At 40.5% G+C, this 12,913-nt stretch overlaps 1 protein-coding gene across 3 annotated transcripts in view; it reads right to left on the reverse strand.

Moving 5' to 3' along the window:
• Positions 1-4,487: 4,487 nt before the first annotated feature.
• The window catches only part of ANO2 (anoctamin 2), a 200,209-nt gene continuing 191,783 nt past the window's right edge, over positions 4,488-12,913 (reverse strand). For all 3 annotated transcript variants that reach the window (XM_069806801.1, XM_069806799.1, XM_069806800.1), the window contains 2 exons: positions 8,133-8,238; positions 4,488-6,570 (listed from right to left, as the gene is read on the reverse strand). In XM_069806801.1, the coding sequence (XP_069662902.1) occupies positions 6,289-6,570; positions 8,133-8,238 (388 nt within the window). In that variant the 3' untranslated portion in view covers positions 4,488-6,288. The remainder of the gene's footprint in view (positions 6,571-8,132; positions 8,239-12,913) is intronic.

Here is a 12,913-nt window from a genome sequence, read left to right on the forward strand (position 1 = left end):
CACCCCTGTCACCAGAAGTTGTGTATTTTATGTAAACTACATAGTTTTAATTAGATTGTAGATCAATATTCTTTGATTCTTACCTATATTATGTTATTTATAACAGTATCACGTACTACCTCCTCTTTCGTCCGAATACCATTCATAAAACAATTCTTCTTTTAATTCCTTATATAGGTAAACTCAAGGATCACAGTTTTCAAAAGTGATTCATAGTTGTGTCTGCCTTAAATCCATGCCGCATGGAAACACAGTCATAACTCTTCTGAAAATCAAGTTTACTAAAGCTAGCCCTAACAAGACATCAGTATATATGTAGACAAAATTTTGAAGTCAATAGTCAATTTTGAAGACTGATCCCATCTCAGGAAAATGCAGGGTCAAATCCCAAACTGCTGACTGCCCACATTTTCTATAGCATTGACATAGTGGGACTCTCTGAAGATCATAGCAATGGAAGAGTTTTCTGTGGATGCACATTTTTTCACTGCTGTCTTACTTCTCCCCCTAACTGGTTGAAAGCTGTATGCAGAGTTGCATAGAAGAAACACTCTCTGATCAAGGGGATACTGAAGCCAAAAGAAGGACTTCCACCAGTTCCAGTAAGGTTTGACTCTGGGGTTCTTGTCTCAGGTGGCCACATTAAAGACAGACATAATATAATCCTATGATAGTAATCATTTTGCATATTAAAACTGTATCTGTAGAACTAGGACATCAGTGGGAATAGCTTAGAGAACACTGTACGTGTGAGTTGAAGAGTCATTGTTAGTTACTTTCTTAAGAATCAGGAAAATTAAAGCTGCAGAATTGTACTGACAATCAGACTGAAAACAGACAAATAAAAAGATTTCATTAGATCATTAGGTATGAATAAAGTGCGTTATCAGGCTGTCTCAAGAGTTGTTATGGAATCTGAATAATTTTAACAATTCCATTGGTGGTGTGAATGAGGCAGTAAGGCAGCCTGTTAATTAATGCAGTGATTAATAATTTAATAATCAATTAATATTTGAGTACATTTTCAGATGATGGTTAAAGGATGGGAACTGTAGGGAATATTCAGAGTTTGGGTAGTACTGAGGGATTTAGGAAGGGTTGAAACACATTTAAAAAATAACTAAAGCAGAACCTTCCTGGAAAAGGTTGCACATAAAGCACATAGAATCTATACTCATTTCTTGCTAAAAATATTCTTCAGCCTCCATTGTCTATGGGCCTTTCAGATGAACCACGTATCAATGTCCTTTACAAGTTAAGAACTGGGAGTTCGGGTATACATCCTCCTCCTCTCTCCATACCTCTAAGTGCAATAAAGGCACTTTCTAGTGGTATATCTGAAAGTCTTGTGTTACTGGACACATGAGATCTCTTAACCAGTGTACGGTCTGGAGGAATTTACCTACAAGAATAGGTCACAAACAAAACTGGTTTGTGTTTTCTTCTCAAAAGCAAAAGAATTAGACCAGACGGGGAATAGGAAGACCATCTGTGCCTATTTAAAGGGTGAGACTGCATAACAGCAACAGATGTTATATTATTGTAGTCAGAAGAGTTTATTGCTAACAGTGGTAAATATTGTGCATGTTGAGTTGGATATTTCCAAGCAATAATTTAACAGACATACTTCCACATAGGCTTCCCTTTTCTTCCTGGACTACATTTCTTTAGTTTTGAGTGTCATGAAAGATCAAATTGCAGAAGATGTCTAGATAGCAACATTTTCTACATACTGAGAATGCTGAGGACTGAAAAGCCAGTGATACCCATCACAAAAAAGGCTTCTAGTGCTGATGATTAAAAAAAATGGACAAGTCTGCATGACAGAAAGGGCTAACATTCCTCCAGCTTCACACAGTTCCTGAAAAACCTCTTTAAAACTGGAGAAAACCACTGTGAGAGGGGTCATCTGGATGCACGGAGCAGGTGGATTTTGTAACTGATGGCATTTAAACATCGCAGGACTCAGGAGCAGGGACCCCCCTTCAATCTGGGTCAGCTACTTCTCCTGAATAACTTCTGAAAGCTGTTTGAAACTACTCCGCACCAAAAGTCCATAGCAGAAGTTGTAGTAAATGGAGCAGCAAAGTCTTTCACTCACCAAGACCTTCTGCTGGCCACAGAGAGGTGGACACACCTTACGTTGCCTGATTGTTACAAGGTCACATCCCATTACATCAGTGTTAAGGCTTTATACAAGTCTCATTCCTCCCTTTTGTTACGTCTTATTCACACTGTTCTGGTTAGATGTGCAATTATGTACATTCCTATTAATGCAACTCCACATGAAGCCTAGAGTGTGGATTTGGTGGTTTGTGACTAGGTGTAGTACTCAGCGTGGTATTAGCTACTCACACAAAGGCATGGAGGGTTTCATTTGTTTGCTTGTTTGTTTTAATTGGGGGTTTCACTTTATAGTTGGAACAGTCCAAAGGGCTATGAAATTCTGAACTAAATGTGCAGAAACATCTATGAAATTTCTTCTCTGCTTACTTTTTCCCTTTCTTTTGCAGAGATTTTAGCTGGTTTTCATTGCTAAAGCAAGAAGGGACAATAGCTCACCGGTTTTATTACCTTTGTGTTTCTACTTGCATCTCTGTTCTCTTCTTTCCCTAGAGAGGGTTTTCCATCCAGGCTTCTTGAAACGGTCATTCTCTGCTTCTGAGACACAAGTTATGGTTAAGGGGTTGCTTTGTGGGTAGACTTACAAGTATCATGCTGATAAAAAGGGATCAGATAAAGTCTTGCTTTGTCCAAAAGAGATAAGTTAGAAACTGGGAACGAATGAATGAATGCCAGATCAGTGATCTACAATTACAGGAGCTGATGGGAAGCAGTGTCAGGAGAATCCAGAGGTTGCCATAGAAATGTAACAAAGGGTGCAGTCCTCAGGGACCGCACCTGAGTCAAGTACCAAACGTGTAGGAATTCTCAGTGAATGAAACTCTCAAGTTTAAGAGAAAAATAGAAACCATAGCACAGATAAAGATAATTGAGCTGTCTGTCCTGTTTGTGATATCATGGTAGATCCCATCTGGACGTCAGCCGTGATTGCTGTTATGCCGCTTTCCCAGCCTTGTTTGGGTGAAATATATAAACCTCAGGAGAACTTTCAGAGCATCAGTGTACATCTGCTGGCTTCTCTAGTTCCTTTTGCTAGGAAATTTAGAAACACATTATCATTTTTGGACCATAGCAAGCATTTCAGTTGCTTGTTATGGAAATTCTGTGTAACAACAGCCTAATGCATTCAACTTTGGGATAGCATTTTTCTGACTGTTTTTGAGTGACTCACAGTTTTTAAAAAGACAAGAGGGTATTTCCTGGGTAGAGGGAGGGTGTACAAAAATGGTTCTATTTAAGAAGATCCTTAACTCTGAATATCCTTCATCAAACAAGCTACTGGAAAAGAGGATGTCATGCAACTTGAAATCCTCTTTCTAAACCTATTTCTTCATGCACTCCCATGTACCTGGAAAAAGAACAGGAGCATTATGATAACCTAAAGGTCTGGCATGACTGCTATTTCTACTGTTTAGAAACATAACATTTCTCCCCATCAGAGGCATTTTGGAGTGAAGAAAATAGATTGCATTTCAATCAACTAGAGTTGCAAACAACAACATAGACAGTTCCAAACGCCCAAATCCATCACCAGAATACCCTCTAGTATAAACGAGGGAATAGATGTCATTGACTGCCTTAATATACTAGACCACGGAATCCCCATCGAGGCTTTTTGGTCTTTTGAAAGTAAAATGAGACAATTTGTTTTTGAGGACATACAGTGCCCTCATTTAAATGTTAATCTTAGAGGGGGGAAACCAAGGTTTATGTCTCAGCCCTGTCACAGATTTCCAGCAGGGAGACAAATTCCTAAAAAAGATATTCATTCCAGCACTTAGCAAAATTAAAACAAAACAAAACAAAACAAACATGATCAGTTGGGAATCTAGCAGTCGCTAATTCTTTCAGTGGTCTAAACATCTTAAGCACTCTGACTCAGATTAGATGCTGGTCTTCTGCAACCTAAAGCCCAAGCAGACAATCTAAAAGGCAGATAACAGGACTCCCACTGCATTGCAGCGTCCTCCGAGGTGATTCATCTGCCCATCTCGGACAGCAGTATCGAGCTGGGATGAGTAGTTGGCTGGTGGTACCTTTCTCCCTCAGGTGACTCCAGAAGGAACCTACCAAAATTTAATAGCTAGGGTTTGGTCATACAAATCCCATCATCTGAGCCTCCCCAAGATGCAATAACCTGACTTTTGGGCCTGACAAGGATGTAGTTCACACAACCACAGGTGACCGTGAGGTATTTATACTAAGAAAAAGCTTAAACTGTATTTAAGAAGATGACTATTTTCCTATAATTTTCCTATCTATTTCAATCAATTAGAAACACCAAATATATACACAGTCAATAGTTTATACACCGTACATTGTGTCAGGAGCTCTTCAAATAGCTTGGTTTAGATAATATGTATATAAAAAGGGGTGAAACATTGTAATACTACACATTTTTCCACATTTCCAAGCTGTATTTGTAGTCTTGAGCATATATAATCAAATTGAGCTCTGGGTAATAACCCTAGCAAATTGTTATTAATTAAAAAAAAACAGTTTCAGAAAGGGGAAGAATTCTCTCTGAATTCATTTAAAATTCAGCAAATTAGTTTTGACGGGGAAAAAGAAGAAAACATTAGGAGATGTCAGACTTTTTTTTCAACAAAGTTAAACATTTGCAATTTTATTCATGTTGACGTTATCATTTCAAATTTGATCTGCTATATAGAAGGGGTAAATAACCCTAAATAAAATTTTAAAAATGAAACTCTAAAATGAAACTTAATTTCAGCCCACTCTGAAACAGTTCTCCCATTTTCATTTTCTTTAGTTTAGGCACTGAATGAAAAAAACCTCTAATTATTTTCACATCTCTCATTAAATTACCAAAAGTTCTCATAGAAAAAAAATCTTTCCATCTAAGAGAACAATGAAATTCTTAGGCTTCAGAAATTTATGAAATACCATTTTAATGTTAAAGAGCATTCTTATTGTATGCAATCTCTGAAACTGAAGCACTTCTTTTGGTTTGTGTTTTTGATGGTTTTGAAAGCATTGTTGAGAAGACAGAATAAGAAGAAAATCTTTTATCCAGACTCTGAATTTGAAGTCAGGTTAGAGACAGAATCTACAGTAACAGATTTTTTAAGAAAGTTTTATTTGCAGTCATAACAGAATAAAGTTATTCATTAAATGCTTGTAGATTAAAGCTTGGTTAGTGAGTATGCTTATCTTCCAATGAAATGCGGTTCTGCAAATTATTTTATTTTACAGTAAATGCACATCAGCAGCAACTTTTGTTACTTTACACTCAAGGTACATGAAAATGCCACATGATTTACAGAGCTTGATTCCATTCTCACTCATAAGCTTCGCACTGGTGTTGGTTTAGTGGCGCGATTCCTCTTGATACTGGCTGAATTCCCAGTCTAAGTGAGAGGAGACTCAAACATACAGGGTGGTGGGGTTTTTTTGTTCAGGACAATGAATAACAATGAGCTTCCCTGGTTCTAGCAGCTTTACTTCATTCTGATGCATATGTTGTGGCCTCTCTGCTCATTAGCACATGCATTCAAGCTCCTGCTAAGCAAAACACAATATATCTGTAGATGAAAGTGCTCAGTGATTTTTCATTCCTTCTGTTCCCACAGCTCTGTGCCCTTAACAGCCCTGCATGCTCTACAGAGACAGCACTGAGTGGCAGTGTACATCAGGAAGGCACAATGACTCCTAGAGACTCCAAGTTTATAAACCATCCACTGGCAGCTACAAGCCGTGAGACCACGCGTTGTGCGCACTCCGCCACGGTCGGTCAGATCTGCCAAAAAAAAGATACTAGAGCAGGAATGTCCTTTCTGTTCCCCATGCCCCACTGTCTGCACGAAGAGGGACGGTTGCAGTCCTACCGCGGAGGCTGCATGAGCGAGGAGAATTCCTGCGCGCCCACCCAACTCACATGCAGCACCGCAAGGACCAGCTACAGCTACAATAGAGCCCTCATCTTGCACTGAGAAAGTCTGAAAATGCTGCAGCCCAGATAGAGCGTATAAAATGTAAGAGACCCTTGCAGATGGAGTTCCTAAGGAAGCCAAAGATGCCTCCTTTTTGCTCCCTGTCTCTTCCTTGACCGTCTCGCCCTCCTTTGCTCCAGGTCCAGAATCACGTCACACAGTAAGCAGGTATTGCAGAGGTAAGCCTGGTATGTTACCCTTCCCTAAGGAGTCACACTTCTGTGTGCTGTGAGCTAAAGGAGGCAAAGCTGCTTTTTTGACTTCGGTTAAACTGACAGAAGCTGGCAGCCCGGATCCTTTCGCCTTTGGTCCCACTTTTGCGTCTCTGCTTGTCACGTGCGATAAAGCTTTCAATCAGCTTCAGTTTTTCATGCTCCTCCTTCAGGAAGAAGTCAACAAGCACGCTCTTCTCCTTTTTGATCTGTTCACTGATGCCCTTGGGGATGTCAGGAATCATCCAGTCAACCAGAACACTGAGGAACATCACCAAGTTCTGCAAACATGGCAACAGGGGTGAAGCAAGTACGAAAAATCCAAAATACCCATGCTAAAGCAAAACCAAACCATTGCTATAGCTATGAGGCAGGTATCAAACCCATTTTGCTGACAGCATGTAGCATTAAGCAGTTGAGTAAGGGCTTAGTTCAAGAAACAGCTCACGTTTCTGCACAACTTCCCCCCCTCAGTGGAGAGGCTGAATTAAACACATGCTTCAGTTAGGTTTGAAATGGGAAAGGACTTGGATTCATCAAATGATTCATGGCCTAAGTAGCTAAACCAGCCTTATTCTTTACAGGCGTCCAAAGGTGCTCAGTTCTCAACATCAAATTCATTGAGACTGAGTTCAGAATCCATTACTATAAGAGCAATATCAGTGAAAGCATCCTCCAACACAATCATACCCAAGTCTTTCCAACGTGGCCTGAGCAGACAACTTTAATCGTCATTTTGTCCTCAAATCCTTCTGTCTGCTGACAAACAGGATTTTTTTACACTATGGCAGCATGCAAGCCACAACCCTGAACCTCAAGTGTCAAGGTCATTCATTACAGGTGAGAGTCCTAACACAGAGGCAGGACGCAGACTGAGCAAAAAGTTTTGCTTGTTTGTGAAATTTATGCATAAATTATGCTTTGGGGTTTATATTATCATGATAATGCTTTGAAAACTGCTGTGTTGTGTAATGCCTCAAAATGTGTGAGAACATTTGCTGACAAGGCTACTAGCATGAACCTTCCATCCCCATCTGAGACAATGGAGCTAATTAACCAGGGAATGTACTCTGGCAGAACAACAGGCAGGCTATTTGAAGCCCAGCATAACCAGTTGGTTTCAAATGTTTTGCAGCCTGTGGTGGAAAATTACTGAAGACAGAGCAAAGAAGCAGAAGAGGGCAATATAAACCAGGCAAGACTCGCAGTCACACTTTGGAATATTTGGCAGGTGAGGAGAAAAGACAGGCAGATTTCAATATGAGGGGTGGGCCCAGTTTGACCGTGGAGGGATCCCAGATCGCAGAGGAGAGCAGAAGGCTTCTGCCATTCGGGAAGGAAGCCATGATAGCAAATCCCTTGCCAATAAAATCTCCCCACCGGGGAGAATTTACTCCATTTACTTGTAGAAAGTAGCAAAAGACCTGGGAAGATTTATTACTTCTGCTTATTTCTTGCTTTGGGTAAAGAACATCATTTAACAAGCCTACAGAGCATTTAAGTGCTTTTTACAAGTGATGCCCCTGAGTGTATAAAAGCTGACAGAGTCCACTTAACTGAAATGTTCAAGAGCCTGGGGTATTTTGGGGGTCCCTGCTAATGCCAGGGGCTAATGCAAGCTGTGGGTCTTCCCTTCCACCAAGGGAGAGGAAGCCACAGTGCTCCGAAGGGAGAACCTGTGCTGCAGCCCACCGACACCTCAGCAGGCTGGGTACAAGCACCTCGAGCTGGGTATTTGCAAACAGAAAAGCTTTATTGGCCATGAGCTGCTTTGGCCCATGCATTTCAATCCATCTATTATGATATTTCTGTGACTGAAATTGCCGCAACTCAACAGACTTACCTGAAATAGAATAACGAAAGCCAAGCGAGCAGATAAGACAGCCCAGTACTGTTTAGAAAACTCATACTGATTTTGGGACCAAGGTGGTTCTCTGTAGTCTTTGAACCTGTCGATGGAGACAGCTCAGTTATCACACAGTTCCAGCAATCTCCTCCTCCAGCAATTGCTTTGATTAACATGATTTTCCAATCACAAAACCTAAAGAGTCAAATCCTCCAGATGTTCCTACTTCAACCCTTATTATGAAATACAACTCCAGAATTAGAGCTGGACTATCTCCACTGAATTTAACAAGCTTAGTCTGGTTTTCACAGTTGTAACCGAAATCAGAACGTTGTTCTAATGTTGGAAATTTCCAGATTTTCCAGGATTTACAAATGTCCCCTTTTTTTTGTTAATGTTAAATTGATCTCAGAGTACAGGGAATGAAGTGTTGAAATTAAAGCATAGAGATAGTCCAAGGCATTTTCAGGCTAAAGGAGACAAGCCTGCATTCATCTCACCTAAACTTTGATTAATTTAGGGAATAATTCAGGCCACGTAAAATCTGACTCACACTTTGGTGGTTCCTGTCTTTGCATTAACGACAGAGGGAGCCATGGGAAAGGCACTTCCTAAATTAACTGTCTAGCCTTAGACAGGATAAAACAGAGCCTTAGTGGTTTGGTGTAAAGACTGATGCTTTTAGTATTATCATCAATCATTTGGAAGCAAACAACAGGCTAATAAAAGTCACAGATGCTCCTAAATTGGAAAGTTTTGCAAATAGCAGGAAACACAGAAAGCAATAAGAAATACAGACAGGAAACACAATGAGAATAATCTGGGGAAATGGAAAATAATTAAAAATAAAACAATTGAAGGATCTTTAAAAGGACAGCACTTGAAAGAAAGTGCAATGAAAATAGCCTGGAGCTTACAGTGGCCAGCAAGTTAGCACAAGTCTGAAATAAGGCAGCAGGGCAGTATGAGTTATGGATGTACAAACAAAAGGCACGATGGTGCTGGGGGGGTATTAGCTCTTCTCTGAACAGCTCAGGTAAAGCCACACCTGGAATGCTGCATTCAGCCATTCAGCTGTGGGGATTTCAGAAGGAAAAAAGGGAAAAAAAAACAAAAAAAACAAAAAAGAAAAGATAGCAATAAATTGAAGGCAGTTCAGCAAAACGATCCAGGGGCTGAGGAGACTGACTCACCAGAAAAGATTAAAGAAGAGCACATGTATTGCTCCACTTTGGTAAGCAACAGCCACAGTTGGACATGATAACCATGCACAAATTGTGCCCTTAGGACTGAAAGGGATAATTTAGTGCTGTTCACAGTGTTTGACTGGGAGTAATGGGATGAAATTAAGAAAGGGAAAATCTGTTTTGAATACCACAAAACCCTTCCTGACAGTAAGATTCATTAGACTGTGGAAAAGCCTCCATCAGGGGATAATGGAGAATGTTCATATATAAAATCTGTCAGCTTCAGTTTGCAGGTGCGCTTACCAAAATTACCTTCAGGTTCTATCCATATGGTTTTGCACGTTAAATTATACATTTACAATCCACCCCCCCACTACATCCCGCCCCTCTTCCCCCTCCCCCCCTCCCCCCTGAAGAAATTCAGTCTGAAATGCTGAATATAATTCTGTGCTGCACCTTCTGGAGACGAAGGACACACCGTACAACCCGCAATGGAGAGAGGGAGGAGGAAGAGGAGGAGAAAACAACTTTAATTTGGGGGCTGTATTAATTTACGGAAGCACTATCTGGGCTGTGTTAGACCTTGGATTATTTGTTTTGTTCAGTGGTGCATGCCCAGCAGTCGAGCTCTCTGTCCTGTCTTACACAGGATCCCTGTTTGGTCCTATGCTGTGCCTGCACTGGGCCATTCCCCCTTTCTGTACAACGTGGACTCCTGCATGTTGCTCAAATCTGTGTACGAGGGCCAGAGTCAGTTCCCTTGAATTTAATCTGCTTGAACGTCAAAGCCAAGGAAAACGACTGAGTTTGTTGTGGATTTTGCCTCGCGCTATAAATCAATCCCAGTCTTGAAACGGAGCCCAGGTTCACCTGGAAGGGTCACCGACTGTGGTGGGTTTTCCATTTAATGATGTACTCTGAGCTTCACAAACTATGTAAGTGTTGCAGGACATCAGACCCTGTGGAAATTTCACCTGGCTCTGCTGGAAATCACACTGCTTATGATGCCTGAATCTACGTTCAACAGAACGCTAGCAAATGATTTATGGTGAAGGGAGATGTTGTCAGAGCTACAGACAAGGAAGCTGGGCCTCCTCCCCACCTCCCTTTTTAATTATTCTATGGCACATGGAACTTCAAAGTGCAATAACCCGGGCCTTTTCTAACCACTATATTCTACAGGTAGTTTCTTTTTAAAAAAAGACCATCTTTTCCCTCACCTCTTCAATTCTTCATTCTTAAAATATTTGATTCAGCAGGTATGCTAGGAACAGCAAACAACCGGTGCTGCAAAGACTATTGTGTTTCAAAATGGTAAACAACTCTAACTCTGCTGGAAAAGGACAAGAATATGAAGTAGCCAGTGAGGTTTAAGAATAGGGCAAAGAAAAGTTCTGAGGGAAAAAAGAAAAATGCACACTGAAAGTAGAGAAATGTTGGGGAAGTGAGGATGGATGGAGAGGACCGGGCAAGACCTAGACAAAACTGAACTGAAACCAGAACTAAGAGAAATATGCTAGCATATTTCACAAGTATTTTGCATGGGGAAAAAGAAGGACTGGTAGAAAAAATCAAGATGTGTATGTAGGTGGAACTGCAAATCAGTCTAAATAAACTGATTCATTTAATTTCCTTTCACATCTGGTATTTGACAAGAAATTGAAAAAAACATGACTGAGTCACAAGGAAGGAGTGCTTCAGCAATGCAGGACTGTGCAAGAATTGTTCAGGGGAAAACGTTAGAATCCACCACTGATCACTGGGAGTCGATGAGCTGAATCCCAGGGCATTAAGAAAATTAATTAATTCAAAGACAATTTATAAATTTTCTGAATAGTGGAACAGACCTGTCTTAATGGAAAAGTCCCTTTAATGACTCTGTATCTGCTGCTTTTGTCTTTTCAGTGTGATCAGCGTGCTTTCATGTACTCCATTATGATACCAGCTTATAAATATTAAAAGGGCTAAACCAATAAAAATGTCACATAACTTAGCAGGGTTTGCTTTTAATTTGCCTTCAGCTACACAAATGGCGTTTTGCTCTGAAAAAAAATCATTACAGCTAATACTATGCGTCAGAATGGCGTTACAGCAATGTTTATTTGGAAGCAGTGTCAAAGAGTTCACAGCATTGTAGAAAATGCTGCTCAAAATATTCAAAGAATGTATTCTGGGTGTTCGGTGGGAGAGTTGTTTCTGGCTTGTTATGGTTATTTTTAAGATACCTTAATCTCTGGCAATGCCCGTAAGGAGCAAAATGCAGGCTTATTGTAACCACATTTATCTCCGGAGGTCACAGAAATCTAAGAATAAGAGAGGTCAGCTTGTTCCCAACATATTTGCCAGAAACAGAAAAACAGATTTTATTTCCAGCTTAAGGGACAGTGTTTGTTGCCTGTCTCTTGGGACACAAGCTAGATACCCCATATTTTATCACAGTGATAGTTCTGTCCAAAGCTGAGATTTTGATAAGATTCAAATGAGGCGGGTGATAATGAGAAACAGTGAATGTGGTTGCTGACATCTTTTCCTAATTGTTTCCTGATAATGGAACAGAAATGCTCTCATAGTTGTTTCTCATTCAGACTGGTACATGGTCAAACATTTAGTATATGCTTCTTGTTTGCAATACATATCTTTTTTTTTTTTCTCAGTGGCATGGACTTGATGTTATCAGGCAGGGATCACTTTTATACCTAGTGTGGATTATTCCCTTCTCCCTGTATTTTGGCTCTGTTGAATCCATGCTAATCTGAGGAGTGCATTTCATCACTGTTGTTAATCCACACATTTACAAATACACTGGCAGTCGGACACCATAAATAGAGGCTAGTGACTAAGACCAGGTAAATAGCAAAGTGACAGTAGCAAAGTCACAGTGGAGTAGAAGATCCATAAGGATCGAGATGCTTGTTGAAGGAAAACACAAGCTAATTTAGGGATACAAATTAAAAAGTGCTAGGAACTGAGAGCAGAAAAGCATTTCACAGACTGTTGTGGTTTAACCCCAGCCAGAAACTCGCACCATGCAGCCACTCGCTCACTCCTCCCGTCCCTCCCTGGTGGGATGTGGAGGCAAATCAAAACCCAGTAAAACTTGTGGGTTGAGATAAGAAGAGTTTAATAATTGAGATAAAAAAGAAAATATAATAATAATAATAAAAAAATAATAAGAAGAAGAAATAATAATGAAAAGGAAGGTAACAAAAAGAGAGTGAAGTATAACCCAAAAAAAGACAAGTGATACACAAGGCAATTGCTCACCACCTGCTGACCAATGCTCAGTCAGTTCCCGAGCAACGATCCACCCCTCCCAGCCAACTCCCCCCAGTTTATATACTGAGCATGACATTCTATGGTATAGAATATCCCTTTGGCTAGTTCAGGTCAGCTGTCCTGGCCATGCTCCCCCCCGGCTTCTTGTGCACCTGCTGGCTGCCAGAGATGGGAAAATGAAAAATCCTTAACTTAGGATAAGCACCACGTAGCAACAACTAAAACATCAGTGTGTTATCAACATTGTTCTCACACTAAATCCAAAACAGGGCACTGTACCAGCTACTAGGAAGAAAAGTGACTTTATCCCAGCTG

Source organism: Haliaeetus albicilla, chromosome 19 (genome assembly GCF_947461875.1).
Source record: "Haliaeetus albicilla chromosome 19, bHalAlb1.1, whole genome shotgun sequence".
Taxonomy (NCBI): domain Eukaryota; kingdom Metazoa; phylum Chordata; class Aves; order Accipitriformes; family Accipitridae; genus Haliaeetus; species Haliaeetus albicilla.